Genomic DNA, 26,494 nt, shown 5'->3' on the forward strand with positions numbered 1-26,494 from the left:
CCCACCCCTGACATAGGATCTGCACAAAGGGGGTTAATGTAAAACTGCAATATAGGTCTTGGTTTAAGCTGTAGCCCACCTGAGCAGATCCTTCTCCAGGGTGTTGAGAGTGGTGACGGAGTGTGTGTGTGTGTGTGTGTGTGTGTGTGTGTGTGTGTGTGTGTGTGTGTGTGTGTGTGTGTGTGTGTGTGTGTGTGTGTGTGTGTGTGTGTGTGTGTGTGTGTGTGTGTGTGTGTGTGTGTGTGTGTGTGTGTGTGTGTGTGTGTGCATGCATGTGTTTGTGTGCGTGTAGAATAATCTTGGTTGAAGTGTAGTGTAGGTGTAGCCCACCTGAGGAGTTCCTTCTCCTTCTCCAGGGTGTTGAGAGTGGTGACGGAGTGTGTGTGTGTGTGTGTGTGTGTGTGTGTGTGTGTGTGTGTGTGTGTGTGTGTGTGTGTGTGTGTGTGTGTGTGTGTGTGTGTGTGTGTGTGTAGCCCACCTGAGCAGTTCCTTCTCCTTCTCCAGGGTGTTGAGCGTGGTTACGGAGGCCGACTGCTGAAGACAGTAGGTCTGGAAGGCCGGCAGCATGTTGACGAACTCCAGGAAGATCTCACCGATACACACCGACAGCAGGTCCTCATCGCCCTGTAGTGGGAGGGGATGGAAGCAGTTAAGGGCCGTACACACACATCGCTGCTATTTGCTAGCTTCTCGCTTGCTCGCCTACTCGCCTCTCATTCATGGAACGTTCGCTGAAAGTTCCCGCGGCTTTAACTGCTCTCCCATCTCATTCTTACCCTCATGCAGTTTTTATCCCTTAACATAAAGTCAATGTTAAATGTAGGACAACCTACCTGTATACCATACATCTTTGTGTTTCTCACCTGGTGAAAGCCCTGGTCCAATTAGGCAAATGTCATGTCATTTGAAAAAGAAGTGAGCCATGCTTATCCCCTCGCCAGTCTCTCGAGTACAATCTATCAGCATTATAATGAACAGGGTGCCAAGTAGCCTCACCAGTCTTGCCCTGTGCCGTGGTGCCCCCCCCTCCCCCAGTTAATAGCCTCATACTTGCTACATTACAATATATGTATTGCATTTATATAGTATCATATTTGTGAAGAGCACAGAGCTTTAAATGCAATTCTTCCTCCTGATGTACCTTATGTACCCCTGGTCTGGTTCTTCTCACCTGGTCGAAGGCCTGGTCGATGCTCTCCTGCAGGTGTTCGATATTTAGACCTTATACATGTAGTGTGCCCCTGGTCTGGTTCTTCTCACCTGGTCGAAGGCCTGGTCGATGCTCTCCTGCAGGTGTTCGGTGAAGCGCTCGTTGACGTCGATAAGCTCCTGGACGTTGGAGAAGACGGTGGCCAGCTGCTCGGCGGTGAGCAGCCCGGCGCTCAGCATGGGGCAGTAGAACTCCTCGCGGATGATGCGCAGGTCCTCGCCGTAGCTGCCCTCCGTGTTCAGGAACTCCAAGATGGCCTCCTTGCGCTCCGTGCGCTGCTTGGAGCAGCGCTCGCACATTGGCTCCTCGCGGATGACCGTCGGGGCGTCCTCGCCGTCGCCATCGCCCTCGCCGTCTCCTCCTCCTCTGACCTCATTCTCACCGCCTTCGCTGCCTCCTCCACCTGTGTGCAGAATAGATTATTAAAAATGTGTGGTATAGATGTATGTTACCTATACACCTGACGAAGACCTGAGGTCGAAACGTTGTGTTCAATAAATCGGTGAGCAGTAACAGTGTGCGGATTTCCTTTCTTCCTTTATAGATGTATGTTATCATGACAGCATAAAGTATACTTTATTTTAGGCCAACACCCTTACAATATATTTGATGAACACGGAGTGAACATTGCTACCAGCTACACTGAATATGCAGTACATTACATTATCATGGCAACATAAATAACATGACAATGTAATCAATGTAATCATGATCAATCATTAATATACGTATTCAACCTATGAGTCCTATAATAATTGCACAGTTTCAGTGTGATTTCTAAATATCCTAAGACATTTAGTAAGGTATGTGTGTGCACTGTATTTTCATTGGCATTATCTATAGTGTATTATCTGGAAGGTGTCTCTCTGTTAGTAGCAGACACAATTGACAGGGAGCAGCCGGTCCTGGAGTAGGAGTTTTTCCTTGAAGCAATATGACGCAAGGCTGTAAGCTGCAATCATATGACTGGTATGCTTCTTTAGGAGAGCAGTGGCATCTCATAATCAAAGGAGTGTAGTGGAAAGTGGCGCCCATTTAGGAGATTGGACTTGATCCCACTTTGTTGCATTTGTGACGCATGGTATGCTTTATCTCGGTAACCAGAACAGAGCTCTAAATTAACTTTTTTCTTCGCCAGCCAAAATGGCTAGTAGATGTTAATCTTACTAGTCCAACACACACTCCATAATGGGTCAAAGTGGCTAGTAAGTTGGCCTTTTCTACCAGCTAAACTCAAATTTCACCAGCATTTGGCCAGTTGGCTGGAGTTAATTTAAAGCCCTTGTAGACATATTCCAAATCGCTGTTTAGCACTCTACCTCCGCCGGTGTCGGTGTTCCCCAGCTCCCTCTTCCCGCAGTCTGGGCACGGTCGCCTGGCCTCCCAGGCCCGCAGTGCAGCCGAGGGCCTCTTCCAGCCGCGGGCCAGACACGGCCCGATGCCGCTATCCGTCCGCTCCACATCCGCTCCGGCGCTGTGCCGCTGGGCTCGCTGGTTCTGGTGATAGTAGAGAAGAAGACAAGGCGAGAGAAGACAAGTGTGTTTATTACAGTGCATTTCATACACACAGGTGCAGTTCAAAACACTTCACAAACATAAATAAAAGCATGATAAATAAAATAAAAACAGAGCAGATGGAATGAGTTTAAAAGAACAAAAATAAGAGGATGATTCTAAATGCACACGTAGAGCAGAGAGCTTTGCCAAGGCTGCTCAGAATGCCATCCAGACCCAACAGTGAGCGAGATGAGTTTCACCTCTGCAGCCCAGCTTGTGAATGGGAAGCTTTTGGAATGGAATTTCAAATATATATTTTTTCGGTCGGGGTGGGGGGTATACCTTTATTTGATAAGACAGTCAGTTTGAGATGGTGACAGGAAGCAAGTGGGTGAGAGAGATGGGGGAGGATCGGGGAAATGACGTCAGGCCAGACTGGAACCCGGGTCCCCGGTGTGACAGTGCAGTGCCCTACCACCTGAGCCACGGCAAGGCCACAGCTACAGTACTCTTGACATCTTTGTGATTGTTATGTTTAGGACAACCAGGCAGTCGTCTGATAGACATCCACATTGAGGGTACAATAAGTTATTTATATATATTATATATATATAAATATATATATATTTATATATATATATATATTAGAGATGTACAGGATCCAAGATCCGGTTCCGGATCCGGCAGGATAATAGGGTTTTTCAGACTATCCGGATCCGGTTCCAGGATCCAGGATCCGGTAGCCGAGGCTTTTAAGTCAAAATAGTTTGATCCAACGTGATAAAAAGGGCCCACGTGTGTGAGTAGGCTATGTGTTTCAACCCTTTCATCCGGCAGGATCCTAAAAATCAGGATCCGGTGCATCTCTAATATATACAGTGCCCTCCATAATTATTGGCACCCCTGGTTGAGATGTGTTAAAAGCCTTAAAATAAATTCAGTGTTTATTGCAGAAGAATACTGTCACACTGAAAATTTTAGGAAAATGTAGCCTTCAACTCAAATGAATTGTAGGAAAATTAAAAAAAATCCCTGACTAAAAAATAATTATTTTTCATTAAATCACCTGTTCCACAATTATTGGCACCCTTAACAATTCCCAGGAAATAAATATAATTGAAGCATTTCTGTCATTTCTACAGTAGTTTACAAAGTTTACCAGAGTATGAAGGAACATTTAATTAGTAATTCATCACTTCCTGTTTCCCTGGGGTATAAATATGACGTGACACCGAGGCCATTTCTCTTATCCACTCTTAAACATGGGAAAGACAAAGGAACACAGCATACAAGTGAGGCAGATGTGCGTCGACCTTCACAGGTCAGGCAGAGGCTACAAGAAGATTGCCACTCAACTGCAGCTGCCCATATCTACTGTGAGAGGAATAATTAAGAAGTTCAAAACAACTGGAACAGTGGTAAACAAGCCTGGACGAGGACCCAAGTTTATTTTGCCACCACGCACAGTGAGGAGGATGGTAAGAGAAATCAAAATATCTCCAAAGCTCACTGTTACAGAATTACAACAAATGGTAGCATCCTGGGGTCACAAAGTCTCCAAATCAACCATCAGGCGCTGTCTACACGCCAACAAGCTGTTTGGGAGGCATGCACGGAGAAAACCTTTCCTCACCCACAATCATAAACGCAAACGGGATTTTTTCCCCACTGAATAAATGCACTTGTATTGAAGGTTGGATTTTTCTCTTTTTTTCCATTAAGGTCCCATATTATTTAGAGAAAAATAATAATAATTGGAAGCTAAAAAACACATCTCAACCAGGGGTGCCAATAATAATGGAGGGCACTGTATATATATATTTAGGTGCTTTTATGCCTTTATTTGATAGGACAGTCTGAGATGGTGACAGGAAGCGAGTGGGAGAGAGAGACAGGGTGGGATCGGGAAATGACCCCGGCCGGATTCGAACCGGGGTCCCCGTGGGCATGCAAGCCCATATGCGGGGGGCTTAGCACGCTGCAATACAGGGTACAATCAGAGATTATAGAGATATGCCAACATAATAGGTTTCTATGGGCACCTAACATGACCAGGTTCCGGTCTGCCTAAAGGGGCGTGTCATAATGCTCCTAGCATTGAATAGAACAGTCCTCAAGTCTGCCTAGGTCTGCCTAAAGGGGGATTTCCCCCCCAATAATAGAACCCGGAAACAATGGGCCAATGGAACCTCTCTCTCTCTACTCTCTCTGGTTTAACCGCAGTGAACTTTTGTGAAATGTCATGTCCTTCTTTTGCATCTTCCAAATACCCCTTTAACCCACTTGTTTGTCTGAGATTAACCACAACGAGTTGGCAGGAAGTCTGTGAGGTGGCAGCGCACAATGCAGTTTCCCTTAATCTGCATCTTCCAAATACCCCTTTAACCCACTTGTTTGTCTGAGATTGACCACAATGAGTTGGCAGGAAGTCTGTAAGGTGGCAGCCAGCTCATCATGAGAGTGGAACACAATGCAGTTTCCCACAGAACATTTGCTATTGAAGATGGGTGGGAGTTCGTCAGAGACATGCGACTATTATAAAAGTTACAAAGGTTGTGCAGTTTCATGTGAATTATGATATGCTCCCCCAAATAAACAGAGAATAGCTTATACCATTTTTGGTTGTTCAGAAAAGAGTATTGCATTCAAATATGCAATACTAAAGTGTCAATTGTTTATTTTCAATGTGGCTGCATTAAATGTGAAGGGGATCACAGACAATGTGCAAGCATGCACACGATATGAATACTTTCCACCATGGTCTGCTAGGTTTTTTTGTGGTCTTTTTTAAAACTTTATTCATGATAGGATAGTGAAGGTGGTGACAGGAAGCGAGTGGGGAGAGAGAGACGGGGAAGGGCCGGCAAAGGACCCGGGCTGGGAATCAGCCGCATGGTAGACGAGTGCCCTACCATTTGGCTACGGCAGGGCCACGGTCTGCTAGTTAAAGAGTGGTGGTATGGGAATAAAGCACTCTGCCAAATTAAAAAGACAAGCTGGGCTACTTCACAGTGACTAGACCCAGAGATGACTGGAGCACTCAGCAACTTTTTTAGAGGTTTTTTATTTTGGTGCACAAAATGACTGACGTTTCGGCGCACCTGCGCCTTCCTCAGAGTAAAAAAAAAACTCTGCCAAATTAATTAATAGTGGACAAGACTCACATGATATGTTGGCTATTTGTTTCACACCAAATGGACTGGCATTTCCTCTATGGATTGCATGGAGATCATGTGTACTCTATATCATGTCATCATTTCTTTCATCACATATCTTAACTAATTATTTTATTGACTGATGCCTGCACTTCAAAGTGCTTGCCCATTGTTTCATGACTTGCTAATCAAACTGGTTCTGTAGAATGCCCAGTTTTTATTTGTATTAACAGACAACGACACTGATTCATTGATTCTGATGTTATGCATTTTAATTCAATGAAAACATGGCATGTCATAATTATCTCATAGTCAGAGATCAATGTTTTAATTGTGTTTTTGAGACCTCTGCATTGTGCATGCAACAAAGTACCTTTCTTTTTCAAGACTTAAAGAATTAAAAAACATATTCACATGGAAATAGAGACCCATCTAGGCGTCTTGCTCATTACCAACCTCTCCCAATATTACAATGCAGAAACAGCACGGCATAAGACAAAGCATGTGGTGGGCTATATAGCGGTTACAGAGGTGTTACAGGTGTTACACACAGTGTGATACCAAAGCATAGTTACAGCAAGCAAGGCCTATCACAAGGTGTGTTAGTAAAGTTGTTGCTTGAATTGCATTTTACAGAGCTCACCATCAACTGGTGTCTCGGCCAAATCACACAAAATGGACAGAGCCCAAAACAAGGGGCAAGAATTTTTTTTTTTAAATCAAATATAATCCTTCCGGCCGCACCTAGTTGTGCTTGTTGAATTGGGTTCTCTTTCTGTCGGCTTCACTCGACATCTCACGATGGGTCACTCTCTCCGCGTGACCATTTGGAGCTCTCTTCTGGTGGAGTGAAGGTCTTGCACAGCACGCTGCCACCAAGTATCAGAAGGGCAGTGGAGACCCAGCTGACGTACAGAGAAGCATCCATCTTGACACGCATGTAGGACGCTGACCGACGTAGACGAGTGTATTTTAGAGAACAGAACACTGCAAGTAACAACAGTATGCCACCAAAGATGAACGTGACACCGGACATAAACATGGTTTTGGTTTTGCGCACGTTGTCCTCTGTGCAACGTGTGCATGTGGACCCCATGATGGCGATCAGAAAGCCCAGCGCTCCCAGGAGAACAGACGCGACCGTCATTCCACGTGCTGCTCGCCATTCCGAATCACCTGATGGACCATCTGTGCAGAAGTGCGTCTCGCCTGTGCTCAAGCCGTCCCATAAGGTCTTTTCCCCGCTTAGCTTGGAGTGCATGGAGGCAGACACTTTCCACATGGGCAGAGCGCAGGCCACGATTGAAAGGATCCACCCGATCACACCCAGGCTGACACCGCAGATCCCCCGCAACGTCGACATGATGTCTTCACTGGAACACTATAACGTCTAATCAGTATAACGAGACCAGAGCAAAGTTTTAAAAGATTTTCATTCCCTGCAATGTTTACATAAAAATAAAAGAACAAGAAAGAAGAAAAAACTGAGTGCGATCCTTTTCCTAACTAAAAGATTTGAGACTGCAGAAATGTTATCAGCGTCAGCTTGTAGGCCTACTGTATGCTATCGTTGCCTTCTCCAGCGACTACAGGCTATGATGAGGATGTGATGTGGACAGACAGACGCCAGATATGAAGATCCTTCAGATATGCGACTGTGTGGTCCTACACCTCTCAGCTCAGCTCAACTCCTCCCCATACTGAACACGACATCCTCTTTCAACCACACTGAGCTTTGGTGAAATCAAATGTTTGTCTTTTGCATTGTAACTTTCATTTTTGAGCGTACAGTTAGCTCATGATTGTGTGGCCATAACCACAGCGAGTTGACAGGAAAACCTGTAAGATGGCATAGCAACTTGAGATCGGTGCACTGCAATATGCAACATGCAATATGTACACACATGACCTGATTATTTTCTTCCACTGTCTGCTTGTCTGCAGTGTGAGTGAACTAATGGACAAGCACTTATTGCTGAAAAGACTCAACCACATCATAACAACATTGCTATGACATTACCTAGAGCCATAAGTAACAAATTAAGACTTGGTCATTATAATTTTGGTGACAGTAAGATTATAACATTGGCTCTGCGCAAAGGGGTTAATGGGTCATCATCCATGGTCGAGTGTTTGAATCCAGGGGCACATGCTTTATCTTTGGTTGTTTGTCTGTTTAACACCAAACTGCATCCGCCAAAAGCACCTTACTGATGTACAAAGCGGAATCCAAAAAAGTTGGGACACTTTGTATTTTGTGAATAAAATCAAAACGCTGGCATTTTCAAAACAAATAATATGTTAACAAGGTAGAACATTATGTACAGACAACAAATCAGTTGTTAAAGTGAAGCAGAATTATTGTTTTGAGGTAATTATGTGATCATTTAAAATTTCACCCTTGCAACAAATCCCAAAAAAGTTGGGACAGGGCCAATAAAATGCATTTTATATTAGATAAGACTAAACACAACACAAGGGATGAGACTGAACAGTTAAATACTTTGACTGATGGCATAATTTTATTCAAAAATTAGATATTTTGATGTGCGAGACATGATTTCAGCAGCTCAACTGATAGGTGTGTTCTTCAACTTGTTTACCTTTTTGTTATGCTTAATATGGGCATATCCTGACTGCAAGAAAACAATTTTGTGACCTGTTTACTCTTATGATGGAACCACACTGTTGGAACATAGTAGAGATTTAAATTTGCCACCATTAGGGGACAATACCTAAAGGCGGTGCTCCAAAATATAATGCCTTGGTAGCTATGTTTGCTGTTTAAAGTCTGTATGCATCATTTAACATTCATTTTAATGCTCTACATGAGTAAGAAGACCCTAACCAAGTCACCTCTGCACCCCCTTACCATCGTATATGCTGTCTTTCAGACTGACCACTAAATCAAGCTGAAGTATTAATTTTCTATATAACCTGGAGGGTGCATGACTCCATAATTTTCAAACAGGATTAACTATTTTCCATCCTGTAATCAGAGGACAGTTTCACATGTCTCCTAGGTCCATAGAATGAGCTTTTCTGCATGTAACACTGTTTAATGTCTGCATCATGTGCATTAATCAAGTGTTGTGTTTATGGTCATTTTTTCGAGAGCTGTCATTGTTGGAGTGTCATAGTTTGCTTATTGACCACAAGTATTTCATGATCTCATAACTCATGCAATGATAACACAGAACTCTATATTACGGAAATAGGCCTTATATGCCTGCAATTTTGATAATTCAATCTTTCTGTGTAATAGATAAGTAATTAGTCCCTCAAAATCTTCACTGCTGACTGCCACAGCCTTTCTGTGATGGTATTTTAGTTGTGCATTAATGTTGGCAGTCAATATAGTTCCTTTTAAAATATTCTTCCTTGTGTTATTTTTAGAATTATCCAACTATTACAACATGTTTTGGCCCTGTCCCAACTTTTTTGAGATTTGTTGCATGGGTCAAATTTTAAATGATCACATAATTACCTCAAAACAATAATTCTGCTCGACTTTAACAACTGATATGTTGTCTGTACATAATGTTCTACCTTATTAACATATTAGATGTTTTGAAAATGACAGCATTTTGATTTTATTCACAAAATACAAAGTGTCCCAACTTTTTTGGAATCCGCTTTGTACACAACCATACAAACTATTTCAAACATCCAAACTAAATATCCCTTTTATTGAAATGCAATCAAAAAGTAAATTATGCTGAATAGTATGCTGGTTATTCATAATGAAGAAGATGCTGATAGTTTTACTTGACACCACACTGCCATGACTGTTACATCCAGGAGTGTAGTGGGCGCGGTACGCGGGGGTACGCAGTCCACCCACTTCTCCTGACGTGAGATTTAAAAAGAATATTCTGCCCATGTTTGAATACAAAAAGGAATTATCAAATAGCAGTACAGTATTGCAGGTGATTGACCAAACAGATGAAAACGGAGAAGCAATGATGGTAGATTAAGGACAGTTGGGGGGTTTGACATGATAAATTGCCTAATTATTTGATGACGTTAAAATTTGCGTACCCCCACTTTAAAAATCCCCACTACACCACTGGTAACATCTGAAAGCTCACAGGACAAGTGAGTGAATCACTCTGACGGCAAGGTAACACATTTAAAAACAAAAAACAAACAAAAAAAACATATTAATCAGACCAGTAATGACAGGCATTGACCAGCACATTCATATGGCACTCTGCTTGTTTATTCAGTAAATGCATGGTACATTTGGTACCCAACCTTTCTTTTATATTAATTGATTCATCAGATGTGTTGAGCTCACATCACTGTGTATATGCATCACTAAAACAAATATTAAAGGCACAAGCTGTATTATTTAAGCAACGGTTTAAATTGCAGTTTTCAGAGCTCAGTATCACCCAGAATCCAAGGGACGAACGGCAACACAGTAAATGTCAGTAAATTCTTTTGGTAACACTTTATTTTAGGGATACATCTATTAGCACTAATACATACAATATTTGTTAGGCATGTACAGTATTCGCAAATGTCTTGCTCATGCACAATAAGGGATTTATTACCAATTTAACCTTATTAAGGACCTAGTAGGCCTTAGCGTTTGCTTAGTACATGCCTTACAAGTTACTTATGCAGGCATTAACATTGTATGTATTAGTGCTAATAGATGTATCCCTAAAATAAAGTGTTATCTTGTTTTTTTCATAGCATTCCTGTTGGGCCCCGCTGCTGCTCTCGCCGAGTAGATGCAGAGGTGCAAGCCATTTTGCACAGCACGATGCCACCAAAGATCATCAAGGCGGCAGAGAGCCAGCCTATGTACGGAGAAGCACCCTGCCAGCACGTGGTAGCCTCGTCGTAGTCGGGGAGCCAAGGCTCCTTGGCGACGCCATAAGCAGACCAGGACACTGAGATGAGCATCAGTACGCCAGACACGACGAACGTCATGCAGGAGATGATCATGAATCTGTACGTCATGAGTGCTTCACCCATGACTGTGCATTTGGCTGCCACGAGGGCAAGTATAAATCCAAAAAACCCCACGGTGATGGAGCTGACCAAAAAGCCCATCACGGCTAGCAAATCTGAATGCGGCTCCAGTCCTTGGGACTTGTAGTCCGTGCAGAGCATGTGGTGTGCGGTGGGCCCTTGGCAGTACTTCCACAGGCCCTCTACTCTGACCATGTTGATACTTGTGGTGTAGCGACACCATCTCCACCTGGGCATGGTGCTGGACACGACAGCAAGGATCCAGCCGATCACATACAGGCTGACGCCACACATCCCCAGACGCGCCGTCGACATGATGTCCTCCTCACTGCTGTACTATAACTAACTCTCTCCAAGACCAAAGCAAAGTTTTACAAGATTTGAGACTGGAGTGATTTTATCAGCGTCAGCTTATGCTGTATCTAACCGGTGTCTACTCCAGTGACTACAGGCAAGACAACAGCCCAGCAGCAATCATGTCACTGTCACATGGGAACAATCCTCCTCTATCTAGCCATGCTGCTCAGGTGTTGGAGGATGTCTTTTGCATTTTAACTTTCCTCTTTGAGCGTACAGTTAGCTCTTGATTGTGTGGCCATAACCACAGCGAGTTGACAGGAAACCCTGTAAGCTGGCATAGCAACTTGTGACGGGTGCACTGCAATATGCAACATGCAATGTGTACGCACATGACCTGATTATTTTCATCCACTGTCTGCTTGTCTGCAGTGTGAGTGAAGTAATGGACATGAACTCTGCCATGGTAGGTGGCAAGCCCATTCACTCTTTGATGAAAAGACTCAACTACATCATAACAACATTGCTATGACATTACCTAGAGCCATAAGTAACAATGTCAGACTTGGACATTATAATTTTGGTGACTGTAAGGTTATAAGGTAGGCTCTGTGCAAAGGGGTTAATGGGTCATTCTTCAGGGGTGGAGTGTTTGAATCCAGGGGCACATGCTTTATCTGTTTGTTTATTTAGCACCCATCGTCATCCTCCAAAAGCACCTTAATGACGTACACAACCATCAAACTATTTCAAATATCCAAACCAAATATCCCTTTTATTGAAATGCAATCAAAAAGCACAAGTAAATTATGCTGAAAAGTATGTTGGTTATTCTGTTGGTGAAGGTGCTGCTGATAGTTACACGTGACCACACTGACATGACTGTTACATTACTGAAAGCCAGCACATTCATAAAGTATTCTGCTTGCTAATTCAGTAACTTTTGCGAAATGTCATGTCCTTCTTTTGCATGTTCCAAATACCCCTTTAACCCACCTGTTTGTGTGAGATTAACGAGTTGGCAGGAAGTCTGTAGGGTGGCAGCCAGCGCATTATGAGAGTGGTACACAATGCAGTTTTCCACAGAACATTTGCTATTGAAGATGGGTGGGAGTTCGTCAGAGACATGTGACTGTTATAAAAGTTGCAAAACACACAAAACGGACAAAGTCCAAAACAAGGGGCAAGAAAAGCTATTTTTCTCAAATATAATCCTTCCGGTCCCGCCAGAAAAGCCATTTTCCTCAAACATAATCCTTCTGGCCGCTCCTAGCTGTGCTTGTTGAATTGGGCTTGGTGTACGCTGCTGTTTGGGGCTTGTTGCGTCCCTCTTCTGGTAGAGTAAAGGCAAAGCACAGCAAGATGCCACCACATATCAGAAGGGCAGCAGGGGCCCAGCCGACATACAGAGAAGCATGTATTCATACGCGTGGCACTGCTTCGTGTCTAGGCTCCGTGCCACGCAGACCATCCACAATGTATTCATACGCGTGGCACTGCCTCATGTCTACGCTCCGTGCCACACAGACCATCCACAATGTATTCATACGCGCGGCACTGCTTGGTGTGTACGCTCCGTGCCACACAGACCATCCACAATGTATTCATACGCGTGGCACTGCTTCGTGTGTACGCTCCGTGCCACAGACACTTTCCCCATATGCAGAGCAAGGATCCACCCAATCACACACAGGCTGATACCGCAGATCCCCAGCAGACATGTCGACATGATGCCCTCCTCACAGCTGTACTGTATCAAACTCTCTCCGAGACCAAAGCAAAGATTTTTAAAAATGTAAGAATGCAGCGATTTTTGTCAGCGTCAGCTTATATGTTATCGGTGTGTACTCCAGTGACTCCAGGCAAGACAACAGCCCAGCAGCAAAGAAGGCACCTTACAGTGCTGTTCTGTAGAGAGGAGTTGTGCTAGTGATGAGGGCCGGCACCTGCAGCTCCTCCAGATCTGAAACTGTGTTCTTACCCCTCAGCTCAACTCAGCATTTTAACTTTCATCTTTGAGCGTACAGTTAGCTCTTGATTGTGTGGCCATAACCACAGAGAGTTGTCAGGAAACCCTGTAAGCTAGCAAAGCAACATGAAATCAGTGCACTGCAATATGCAACATGCAATGTTCACACACATGACCTGATTATGTTCTTCCTTTGTCTGCTTGTCTGCAGTGTGAGTGGAGTAATGGACATGAACTCTGCCATGGTAGCTGGCAAGCCCCTTCACTCATTGCTGAAAAGACTCAACTACATCATAACAACATTGCTATGACATTACCAAGAGCGAGGAGAGTAACAAAGTAAGACTTGGTCATTTTAATTTAGGTGACAGTTAAGTTGTAACATAGGCTCTGCGCAAAGGGGCACATGCTTTATCTTTGGTTGTTTGTTTGTTTAGCACCCAATGGCATCCTCCAAAAGCACCTTACTGACGTACACAACCATCTAACTATTTCAAATATCCAAAACAAATATCCCTTTTATTGAAATGCAATCAAAAAGTAAATTATGCTGAAAAGTATGCTGGTTATTCTGTTGGTGAAAGTGCTGCTAATAATTTAACCACACTGACATGACTGTTACCAGACCATCACTGAAAACCCACAGGACATGTGAGTGAATCACCCAAACTGCAAGGTAAAGAAAAAAAAACTCCTACTCAGACCATTAATGACAGACATTGACCAGCACATTCATATAGCATTCTGCTTGCTTATTCAGTGGTAGCTTTGGTACCCAACCTGACTGTTACATTACATTTGAAACTACTACAAATATTCATCAGATGTTTTGAGCTCACATCACATTACAGAAACAGCACTACTGTATACAGTATATCACGAAAGTGAATACACCCCTCACAGTTTTGCAGGTTTTTGAGTATATCTTTTCATAGGAAAGCATTACAGAAATTTCACTTTGACACAATGATTAGTGACCTTTTAGCAACATATTTAATCGCTTAAATTTCTTGTTCACTCAGAAAAAAACTAAATACAGCCATGAATGTTTGAACATGTACTCACAAAAGTGAGTACACCCCAGATTAAAATCCGGTAGAGAAGGGGCTGTGTTGGCTCGAATCGTCTCGAATTGAAACGAAATGAAAAGGGAGGTCATCAGTGTGCATTTCAACCTTTCTGGGGTGTTCTGGGGTGCCCACAATCCCCACAACACGATGCGTCAACATGATGTCCTCACCACAGCTGAACTGTAATAACTCCCTCCGAGACCAAAGCAAAGTTTTATACGATTTGAGACTGCAGTCATTTAATCAGCGTCAGGTTATATGTTATCAGTGTCTACTCCAGCGACGGCAAGCAAAACAACAGCCAGAGAGCAGGCATATCACCTGACAGTGCTGGTGAGAGGGGTTGTGCTGGTTCAGTGCTAGACTGAGATCCATGTGCAGAGTGCAACAGGAAATGACACACTGTAGCTCCTCCCCCTTAGTAGGAGTTAACCGGAGTGCAGAGACTGGGCTGAGCATTTACGCTTCACAAAAACAAAAGCATTACAAGAAGTGCATCTTAATATGGGACCTTGCATCCTCCACTTGCCTCCTCAAACGCGTTTCGGCTATCAAGCCTTCATCAGTGCGTGGTACCACGCACTGATGAAGGCTTGATAGCCGAAACGCATTTGCTTTTTGGACATGGTGGTAATATAAATAAATAATGAGACGCAGTTTGTGAGTGCGGATTTCTTCTTCCTTAAGTTGATGCTTTTTATCTCGCACCCAAAGACTTTCGGTTTTCCAAGAAGTTGAGCGCGTCCTCTGCCAATACTCCTCCACTCGCTTCTCGTCATGATGACATCACAGACAACAGCATTATATTTCAATATCTTGCAAAAGCTCAATTATAGAGTCTTTTTCTCATTTGCAATTGGGATGGTGAATGAAAAACAGTCCCTCAAAAGTTGTTGTGGCGAGGCAGACAGCTCGGAAATTTTATTGTTTTCTCCACGGAGGAGGGGCCAGGAGGCGGGGCGAAAAATAAAATAAAGTGATAAAAAAGTAAAACCTTAAGTTAAAAAAGAAACTAATACTAATATTAATGAATAATGACTAGGGATGCACGATGTCAAAAATTTCGGCCGATACCGATATCCGATTATGATATTGCGGTTTTGGCCGATGACCGATATTAACCGATACCGATGTTTTTCTTTCTTTTAAAAAAAAAAGAGATGACAATGATGCAAACAAACAGAATTTTTGAATGTCGTCTTATTTCCAAAAAACACTTTTTAACTCCCTGTGATAATTAGATCAAAAATAGAGACAAAATAGAAGACAAACAGTGAAAGTAATCGTCAAGTCCATTCTTTTAGAACCGTAACATATATAAAAAAACATCGGCGTTAACATCGGCCCAGTTTTACCCATCAGACCGATGTCCGATGTGTTGAATATTGGCCGATATTGGCCGATACCGATACATCTGGCCGATACATCGTGCATCCCTAATAATAACTATTAATAACTCATGAAAGACTGGGGGCACTGTGGCACAGCGTGCTAAGCCCCCCACATTTGGGCTTGCATGCCCATGGGGACCCCGGTTCAAGTCCGGCTGAGGTCATTTCCCGATCCTCCCCTGACTCTCTGTCCCATTCGCTTACTGTCACCATCTTTGACTGTCCTGTCAAATAAAGGCATAAAACCCCTTTAAAAAATATGTAAAAAAAAAGACTAAAATAAGGCAGGCGTCTGACCTGGTGTCGTAGCGGCTCGTCCTCGTCCTCGCGCTCGTCGCTGAGTCCCACCACTCCGCTGTCGGCGCTCAGGCTGCTCACGGTGCTCCAGCGGTGCTGACCACTTCCTGCACGCCGGCCTCCGCACAGCCCCGAACGCTCCTCGCCGCGCGGCTCCGACCGGCCTCTGATGATCGCTGTGGAGAAGAGTGGAGTTTATGTTAGGATAGTATAGTACAGAATAATATTATCGATCACTGAGGGGCCTCTGATGATCGCTGTGGAGAAGAGTGGAGTTTATGTTAGGATAGTATAGTACAGAATAATATTATCGATCACATGGCCGCCGCACAGCCCCGAACGCTCCTCGCCGCGCGGCTCCGACCGGCCTCTGATGATCGCTGTGGAGAACACAATCGACAAAGATGAGCAGAGTTTATGTATAGGATAGTAGGACAGTATGTGTAGGATAGTATAGTAAGTACTCTGATGATCGCTGAAGAAAACACAATCGAGGTAGATGAGTAGAGTTAGGATAGCATAGTATAGTATAGTATAGAATAGTATAGTAAAGTATAGAATAGCATAGTATAGTATAGTACAGTATAGTATTAGAATGAACTACTGTGGATGCTGTAGATCGCTGTGGAGACAGAAGAGAAGTGATGAGTACAGTTAGTGTGCAGTGTGCAGTGTTCACTTGTGTGCTGTGGAGTGCTCTGCTGTGTCTCAATGACAATGGGAGCTGGATATTCCCAGGTAGACTTTTGCTTCTCACTTAATGTAGTATTTGTTATGGAGAGTAATTTTTTGTAAATTAAGAGTCCGCCGGCCACCACACCACAACGTCCCCTGAACCCTCCTCAGTGCGCTGCTCAGAGCGGCCTTAGATAAAAGCATCAGCTACATGCAGGGTTGCCAGATGAGGCTGATGATTTCCAGCCCAAAAAATGCTCAAAACCCGCCTAGAGGCACTAAATCCCGCCCAATTGTATTGATTTCCATGGCAAAAATTGGGCGGGTTTTTCTGCATAATGCCATTTTTCCCCGCACACGGGCATGGTAAGCAGCCCAGTTGGGCGGGAAACAGACCAATCTGGCAACACTGGCTACATGCATGACTCTAAATTCACTTTTTTCATCCCCAGCCAAAATGGCTAGTAGATAACCTTACTAGTCAGCACACACTCGCTAATTTGTCAAAGTGGATAGTAAGTTCTTTTCTACCTGCCAAACTGAAATGTCACCAGCATTTGGCTGGTTGGCTGGTTGGCTGGTGTTCATTTAGAGCACTGGCTACGTGTAATGTAATGTAATGTAATGTAATGTAAGGTTATGTCATCTTATTGAAACTCAGTCTGCACGAATCATTTTGATATGTAGCTTGTCATTGTGTAAATGCACATTATTTGTTTTGTTCCTATGGCAGGTACCCACCTATATTATCATTTAATCACATAATGTACTTTATAATATTTTTTTGTGATTTCCTTACAAAATATCAACACATAATGATTCGATATATATTGCACTTCAGATAATAGCAATGTGTTTTATGGTGCCTACTCTCCCATTCAATTTGAACATATCAACTACAAGGAGAGGGATACACCTAATTAGCTGGCTAGACAGCATGCAAATGTCTCCCCACTCGAGAGGCCTAACAGCACAACAATAACACTCATTTATGTCCTAAAGTACATATCTCTTCATTTGAGGATTTTTACAAGCTCACATTAAGTCAACAGCCTCAACAACTCATCTCCCTCTGATGACCAATTACCATATGAAAAGGAGACTAAAACCACCAAAAATAAAAAATATGAGCATTTCAATTTATCACGTCTGTAAGAGTATTGCCATAAAATGGCACTTAACAGGAAAAAAAACAATGTGTAAATGACACCAGAGTCAGAGCATCAAAACCATGCAGCAATATTTTGAAACCATGCAGTAATGGTTTAAAAACATGCAGTAATAGTTTAAAAGGCATATGCATATTCTAGTGCCGTGATTAATGCATTAGCCAATAGGCGGCCAATAAACACAACCACTCGATGGCCACATTAGTCTTAACATGATCGGCAGATGGCCTTATTGATGGGCATGTGCTGAACATGTTTAATGTGGGTAGGGGGCAGAGGGCAGGGGGCAGGGAGAGGAGCTTAGGGGGCTAAAGTAGTGTTTCTCAACAGGGGCGCTACAGCCCCCCAGGGGGCGTTGGGGAGCCCTAGGGGGCGTTGAGAAGGACAAAGCTGAGTGGAGGCGGGGCTTAGTTCCCATTGGGGGGCATTAGTCTATTTTGTTTTACAGTTTTTCTCGATTGCCTCCACACAAGTTCTGGTACTTCACACACAATTCTCGGAACATCTCACCCATTTCCCAACTCCCCTAACCAGTGTCACTGAACACTAAACACAATTCCTTATTTACACTCACATTTCAGTTTTAAAACACACTCTTTTCAAACCACTACACACAATTTTCTGGATTACACACAATTTTCATGAAGAAAAACCCTGGTTGTCGCATTGAACACACTGCCATTCAAAATACTAAAATCAACTGCCACCCTATGTTCACTTCCTCATCTTCATACCGGTTTACAATCTGAAATCATCACCCCATAAGGACAAACATTGCATGTGATATTGATGAAAACATGAGTGGATGCAGTGAGAAAACACATTTGTTTAGTTTTTGAACTCCAAAAGATGTTATACAAGAGATCACTTTCATGTGGTTACCCAATATTTTACAATAAATTAGTACATTTTTAAAAAATGTCAGAAAAATATGTAAAATATATTTTTTGCCACACATTTGTGTACTCCGAGTCTAAAAACAATATTTCAGTATTTTGCTACAGAAAAATACTCTCTTTAGTGAATAGAACAGTGAAGAAAATAAGCTTCTACTGCGTGCCAAGTTGAGTATAGAGTTTTACCTTGTGCATATTAGTGTTCAATGGTTCACATAAGAATGTATTGAAATGACTGCTTGTGTGTATCATTTGAGAACAAAATGAGGTTTTTAGAAGAGAGTACATTGTTTTGAGACAAGACGTGCATTTTTCAGAGGAAGTGAAGAGTTCTGCCCGTTGCGTGTGAGGTTTGGAGATTTGTGTGTAGAGTTCTGAGAATTCGAGAACAGATTCAGAAAATTGTGTGTAAGCAATCGAGAAAAACTGTAATACTAAGGGGGCATTAGTCTATTTTATTGTAATACTAAGGGGGGCATTGGCAGGCTTATGATGAGGGGAGCTTAGTGGCTGAGGAACAGCATGTTACATCACATCATGGGACAGACATCACTCACAATCTGCTCCTGAAAAAATCACAACAATAGCAAACAAACACACTACACTGTTACAGTTTAGGATTTCACATCATCTGACTGACACAATGTCTTCCAGTATGTCCATAAAGCGATTGGCAATATCTACCAATCTCAAAGCTCTGACATCACAATGGCCACTTACTGTTCTCTGTAGCCAATCAGATTGTCCCAAATGACCTCAGCTATTTATGCTTAGAGCAGTGGAATGTCTTATCTATTATTTATTTATGAATGAATTTAACCCATTGTGTCCTGGAGCGACATATACGCTGCATTAAGGTTCTTGAGATTTGAGCTGTTTTATTAAAAATGTGGGTATGTTAGAGCTGAATGAACACATTCTAGTGCAAAATGAAGGTTCTAGCTTCAAAAATGCAACTTATTTCATGTTTTTATGTGCTGAGATATTTAGGTTTTAATAGGGAGAGGGCACATTTTCCCAAAAAGGGCTTGGGCTAAAATGGATTTAAGGAAGCAATGAGCACAGCAGCAGATCCAGCTGGAGTGGCTGCAGTCTAGTCTAGTGGGGCTCTCAAGTGGCCCTTGATGAGACGGCAGTGATAAGGCCCTGGTCTGGTCTGGTGCTGAACGCAGCAGGTAACGGCATAGGGTGCGGAATCCATTTGGGCCCGCTATAGCCCTGATGCCCTTGCCTGGTCCATATGTGGCCCTGTTGAGGCAGTAACAAGGCCCTGATCCACTTCAAAAGCGGAGGCAGGGTGTGGGTGGGTGGAGGGTGGGATCGAGAGTCTGGGAAACATCCGAGGACCCAACATTACTGTAGTGGTTTGTGGAATTGCATGTTATGCCTCACCTATGACAAGGGGGCCCGTAAAAGAAAACCCAAGTGAGCAGGATGGGGGGGGGAGCACTGGTACTCCCCCACCAACAGTCCAAATGCTGGTGAAATTTCATTTTGGCTGGTAGAAAAGACTAGCCACTTTGGCCTATTAGTGAGTGTGTGTTGGGCTAGTACGATTAACCACTACTAGCGAGTTTGGCTGGTGATGAAAAGAAAAGCCCTGGTCTAACCGATGTAGCCCTAGTACAAGTGGGGAAGCCGTAATTAAGCCTAGGTCTCGCTTAACACAGCAGATACAGTTGCCATGTCTACCTAGAGCCCTGCTTTGGCCCTGATGTGGCCCAGCTCTGTCCCTGATGTGGCCCTGGTCCCGTCCTGTGTGATATTGCCCAGCTCTGGCTGGCTGATTGCACTCACAGAGAGACGCCTCTGTTATCAGTTAGCAACAGTATTAACATGAGTGGATGGATGGATGGCCCTCTTCTTTCCTTTCGTAAACTCTTCTCTTCTCCCAACTCCTCCCCTCTTCTTTTGTCCTCTCCTCTCCTCCCCTCTCCACTCCTCTCTTATCCGCAACTCCTCTCCTCTCCTCTCCTCTCCTCTCCTCTCCTCTCCTCTCCCCTCCTCTCCTCTCCTTTCCTCTCTTATCCGCAACTCCTCTCCTCTCATGTCCTCTCCTCTCCTTTCCGTTCCTTTCCTCTCCACTCCTCTCCTCTCCTCTCCTCTCCTCTCCTCCTCTCACTTCTCTCCTCTCCTTTCCTCTCCTCTCCTCTCATCTCATCTCAACTCATCTCATCTCATCTATACTCCTCTCGTCTCCTCTCCTCTGTGCTCCTCTCCTCTCCTCATGCCCTCTCTCCCTCCCATCTCCTCTCCTCTCCCCCTCTCCTCGCCTCTTCTCTCCTCTCCTCTCCTCTCCTCTCCCCTTCTCTCCTCTCATCTCCTCTCCTCTCTTCTTCCCTTCTTTCCTCTTCTCCCCTCTCCACTCCACTCCTCTCCTCTCCTCCCCTCTCCTCTCCTCTCCTCTCCTCTCCTCTCCTCTCCTCTCCTGCTCCTTTCCTCTCCTCTCCTCTCGTCTCTCCTCTCCTCTCCTCTCCTCTCCTCTCCTCCCCTCTGGAATGACAGTGGTGAGGGCTGCAGTCAGTGCAGTAGTTAGTTACTGCTGCTGCTATCAGCCAAGAGGCACACGGGCAGAGCAGAGCTGTTCAGCAGGAGGAGATGGGTTTCTCAATACACGACAGGACTGACAAGACTACAGTGAAGTGAGAATGAAAGAGAGAGAGAGAGAGAGAGAGAGAGAGAGAGAGAGAGAGAGAGAGAGAGAGAGAGAGAGAGAGAGAGAGAGAGAAAGAGAGAGGGAGAGGGAGAATGAGAGACAGAATGAGAGATAGAAAGAGAGAGTGAGAGGGAAGGTATGAAGTGAGAATGAGAGACAGTGAGAGAGAGCGAGAGAGAGCAAGAGAGAGACGAAGAGAGAGAAGGACAGAGAGAGAGTATGAGAGAGAGAGAGAATTAGAGAAAGTATGATAGAGAGAGAGGGCGAACGAGAGAGAAAGAGAGAGAGGAGAAAGATAAGCTATGCCAATGCAGCACGGTGCACTGCAGAGAGTGTTGCTGGATGTTATTAGCGAAGGCAATCCCTTAACGTCCTCTCTGCTCTCCTCTCCTCTCCTCTCCTCTCCTCTCCTCTCCTCTCCTCTCCTCTCCTCTCCTCTCCTCTCTGCTCTCCTCTCCTCTCCTCTCCTCTCCTCTCCTCTCCTCTCCTCCACACTTCCTGCCCTTTCATCCCCTCTATTTTCATGCTATTCCTTTGCTTGCACTCTAATGGTCTCCAAATGGTGGCCCGCAGCCAAATCCTGCTTGGGCATGGCCCGCCATGAGGATGGAACTGATGAAAACATGTATGTGTCTTTGGCCATCACAGTCGTGCAATTTGTTTGGCCCTCGGCTTCATTTGCGCTAAACAATTTGACCCTTGGGAAAAAAAATTGGAGACCACTGCTACTTTAATGTCTTTCCATTCACTTTGTTTTCCTTATTTTCTCCCCGGATCCCTTCCTTTCCTTAATTGTCTTTTCTTCCAATTTTGTATTTTTGTCTCATTGCCTCCTGCATGTACTCCACTTTCCTCTACTCTTCTGGCAGTTCCCTTCCTTTACATTTCCTTCCTTTACATGCCCCCACCACCCTTTGCCCCTCCTTTCCCATCCTTTCCTTTCCTCTCCTTTCCTTTCCTCTCCTCTCCTTTCCTCTCCTTTCCTTTCATTTCCTGTCCTGTCCTTTCCTTTCCTTTCCTTTCCAGTCCTTTCCTTTCCTCTCTTTTCCTTCCCTCTCCTCTCCTTTCCTTCCCTCTCCTTTCCTCTCCTTTCCTTCCCTCTCCTCTCCTCTCCTCTCCTTTCCTCTCCTTTCCTTTCATTTCCTGTCCTGTCCTTTCCTTTCCTTTCCTTTCCAGTCCTTTTCTTTTCTTTTCTTTTCTTTTCTTTTCTTTTCTTTTCTTTTCTTTTCTTTTCTTTTCTTTTCTTTTCTTTCCTTTCCTTTCCTTTCCTCTCCTCTCCTCTCCTTTCTTTTCCTTTCCTTTCCTTTTATTTCCTTTCCTCTCTGTTCCTTTCCCGTCCTTTCTTTTCCTTTCCATTCATTTCCTTTTCTGTGTTTGTAGCTTGCAAAGACACAGTACCATAGCTGTAGCCAGTGAGATGCTGTCGCCAGAGGAAGCTGCTATCTGCAAAGGCACATGGGGCCCAGCATCTCCTTGTAATGTGGGGGACGATTCTCCTTTTTAAATCCCATCTCTTTGTAATGTCGCGGTGGGGGACGATTCTCTTTTTAACTCCCATCTCAGCAGCTAGCTGCTTCCCAAAGTAAAAAAGGCTTCTTCCCCTTTATGATTTAGTACATTTGAACAGTGCTTTTCCTCTGTCCCTTTTGTTTGGGTGGTCCACTAAGCCTTCAGTGGAGGGAGAGAGATGAAGCACACAAGAGAGGATGGGTAGACGGAGAGAGACAGGGGTGTACAGTAGTTCTGTAAAGAGAGAGGGATGGGAGGCAAACCAACAGTTGGAGAGAGAGAGAGAGAGAACCACAGAGAGAGAGAGAGAGTGGTAGAGAGAGAGGGAAAACAGGGCAGAGTTTGTAAGTGAGAGAATGAGAGGACATAACAGAGGGAGAAAGAAAGAAAGAAAGAAAGAAAGAAAGAAAGAAAGAAATAAAGAAAGAAAGAAAGAAAGAAATAAAGAAAGAAAGAAAGAAAGAAAGAAAGAAAGAAAGCGATGGTGAAAAAAGAGTGAGATGACCAATGCAGGTCAAGGAAGCTGCTGTTGTCAGCAAAGCCATCCATCCATCATGAACATTCTCTTAGAGCCCAAGTACACTGATAAAAAGGATTTTGAGGGGCAGTACATTTCACTGACAAAAAATGAATATTTTTTACCCCAACAAATTAGGTTGCTGAGGTTACTCTGATGCAAGGGGTATAATATACTCACTCTACCTATAAATAAGGACTAGGACTTGGTACTGGTGAGAAATGACTAAACTATACCTAATTTGCATTCATACGCTATAACTAATACTAATGGCCAGTGTCGAAACTACCTATAAATGACTAAACTTTACCCAATTTACATTCCAACACTGTAACTAATACTATTGGCTAGTATGATCCAAACCGTCTCTGTCAAAACTACCTATTGAAATTGGTTAAGGCCCGCAATGCGCATTGCTTTCTGGGACTTCATTGGAAGAAGAATCAACCGGCGACTGTGGCGAGCCTCTTAGCGGATGAAGTGAACTTCCAATGGACGGGACAAATTCAGAAGGTAAGCTGGCCAGTCGTGCATTAAACATGGAATACAAAACATGAACAATGATCAAAAGGAAACTAAATCACGCTAGAGTTGTAGTTGGCTCGTAATGACTGTCTGGCTGTGACTCAGGCAGCTGCTATCAGCAACGCACTGGGCAGACAGACAGGTCAATGGACCATGTAGCTGCCGTTCAAACTTCGTTTGGAAAAGGCAACAAGTATGCACTGTGTTCAAGATGAACAGATAGCACTACCAATTTCAAAATGTTGTAGAATGAAACCCACTGCAGCCGAGTTTTTTTTCCCATTCTCAAATGTTGCCTTGTCGGCTAGTTTTGGCGCGCAGACTGGGACTGGCTGCTGGTGGTGACCTGACCTCGTGTGTCGTTCTACAAATATTTGTGGCCGAATGATCCATCCACTGTTTGCGCTGCCACTGCCACTTGATGCTCTGCATCACGCGAAAGCACGGAGGAGAAAATTCTACAAGATACCCTCCTTTTTTGCTTTCACACAAGGCTGTAGTGTGATAATCTTACATGCACCTAAAGGACTGTGCTCGTAGACAGACTACGAACGGCACATTACTTCACTCTTTCATTCTCCACAATTCAACATGGAACGGCTACGTTTGTAGCTGGTCACTGAATCCTTCATCGTAAGTCTTTCAGCAGTTCCCGTCGCGAATCGTCCTCTTTGAATGTTGTTTTAAAAATGTGTAAATTCCTATGGTCACCAAGTTTTCAAATCAATGAAATGCGCGACGAAATGCTTCATATCAACTGTCAAAGCAGTGTGCGTAAACAGTCATCATTCTGGGATGCCTCCGTGCCGAGTCAACTAAAGACTCTTTTGTAGGCCTATTATTAATCATAATCGTAGACATTTTTAGTTTGAATGACAGTTTGAAGATGAGGAGCGAGACAGACGGTGTGTGTGCATGCCGGGTGCCTGCCTGTGTTACTGGGAAGGGAGAGGGGGAGCGAGAGGAATCGATCATCAAATAACTTTTTAAACAACGCCACCATAGACATGCTAAATCCTGCTGAGCATAAACGCAAACAAATGATCAATCAGTTAACATTGCGAGGAGAAATTGATTAGTTTGTTGTAAATGTATCATAGTAAGTAGTCATATGTAGACCAATGCTACTCTGAGTAGTGGTGAGAGGAGGTTTTTGGCGAGGGACCTCCCAATGTGCTCATCCACGGTCATAACATCACCTAACATGGAGTCAGTTATTTTTTGTTGGACGTTGCCAACTCAATCTCAGGGTTAGTTTTGACAACGATAGTTTGATAGTTGCTTTCATAGTCTATGAACAGACACGCGCAGGTTCCATAAGCACAGCCCTTCTCTCTCTCTCTCTCTCTCTCTCTCGCTGGTCTTCGCAGTCCGCACACACTTCAGTTGTACCGAAGTGATGACGTTTGACATTAGGAAGGGCAGTCCAACGAAAAGAGACCGGTAGCCTATATTTTCATAACTAGTATAAAAAAGTGAAACAAATGCTTCAAAACGGATAGCAATTGCAAGGGGTAGAAATGTTTACATAAGAATCGAGTGTAAAAGTACAACTTCTTAAACTTTATCCACGTCAAATTATTCACAATGGTGTGCGCATAATGAAGGTGTTCTGCTTCTGCCTACTGCAGGAGTTGAGAAAAGGCGGTAGCTGCTTACCTCTCATGTAAGCTACAGCCTATGTGGTGTGTGGCAAGTAAAGCATATTAATGACCGAGAATGACTTACTTGTAACTTAATTGTTATGTGCTTTTAATATGTGTTTCAGGCAGTGGTGTTGCATCTTTTTTATGCATGGTTGTCCTGAAGTCATTCTGGAACAGGGTAAGTCGCAGACTGAAGAAAAATAAACAGACTTAAAGGCCATAACACTGTCATGTTATCTGTTTATTTTTCTTCAGAGTTACATGCCTTGTATGACACAGTGCTATACAAATACAATTATTATTATTATTATTATATTAATAGCCATTTTCACTCACTCAGGCTTGCTGTCCTTGTTGCACTGTGCACTGTGTAGGATGGTGGCAGAGTAGATTTTGCAACTGTGGTGCCTAATTTGATCTTTTCATGAATATTTACTAAATAATAAACTCATATTTACAGTTAGTACTATTATAACTAATATTGCAATTTGCGCAGTCAGAGAATATTTTGAATTTGATGGTGGTGGTAAGAATCAGTGAAAAAGATTTATGACTGGGCCGCATGAATTATGGAAAGAGACTGCCAAATACATTTCACAGTGCACCTTTGAGGTCAATAGATCCCTTTACTGTTTGCATACAGATGTGACATAATCAAGCTGCGCTCTCATTGTTGGAGCACAATGGACCATGTATGCACATTTGTAAAGAAACTAGCCAGGTGTTATTTCTGAAATAAGCAAATGGATGGTCACGTTAACTTCAGATATGAAGTGGGCACCACTCATTCCTTATGGTGGCCTCAGTCCAGTCGTTCTTAAATTTCTTGAAACAAACTCCTATGTTCTGAAACAGCCTATTCCTGTAGAATAGCATAACAAGTGTTCTTTTTACGGTCTCTATTTTAAAAAGGACGGCAGGTCTTCTCTCTTTAGGGTCTGCACTGTCTGTGTGTGTGTTTGAGTCAACAATGCGTGAGCAGTCTGATGACTTAACTTCTATTTGAAGCTGTCAAGAGCTGTGTAGAGG

The 26,494-nt window shown here is 43.6% G+C and overlaps 1 protein-coding gene across 1 annotated transcript in view; it reads right to left on the reverse strand.

Moving 5' to 3' along the window:
• Positions 1-26,494, reverse strand: part of si:dkey-91i10.2 (uncharacterized protein LOC555224 homolog) — a 69,393-nt gene that overhangs the window by 5,259 nt on the left and 37,640 nt on the right. The window contains exons 6-10 of the mRNA XM_063214575.1: positions 16,214-16,252; positions 15,873-16,048; positions 2,525-2,692; positions 1,261-1,515; positions 479-624 (exon numbers count right to left, since the gene is read on the reverse strand). Coding sequence (XP_063070645.1) covers positions 479-624; positions 1,261-1,515; positions 2,525-2,692; positions 15,873-16,048; positions 16,214-16,252 — 784 coding nt within the window. The remainder of the gene's footprint in view (positions 1-478; positions 625-1,260; positions 1,516-2,524; positions 2,693-15,872; positions 16,049-16,213; positions 16,253-26,494) is intronic.

The sequence above is a fragment of the Engraulis encrasicolus genome, chromosome 13, assembly GCF_034702125.1.
Source record: "Engraulis encrasicolus isolate BLACKSEA-1 chromosome 13, IST_EnEncr_1.0, whole genome shotgun sequence".
Classification (NCBI taxonomy): Eukaryota; Metazoa; Chordata; class Actinopteri; order Clupeiformes; family Engraulidae; genus Engraulis; species Engraulis encrasicolus.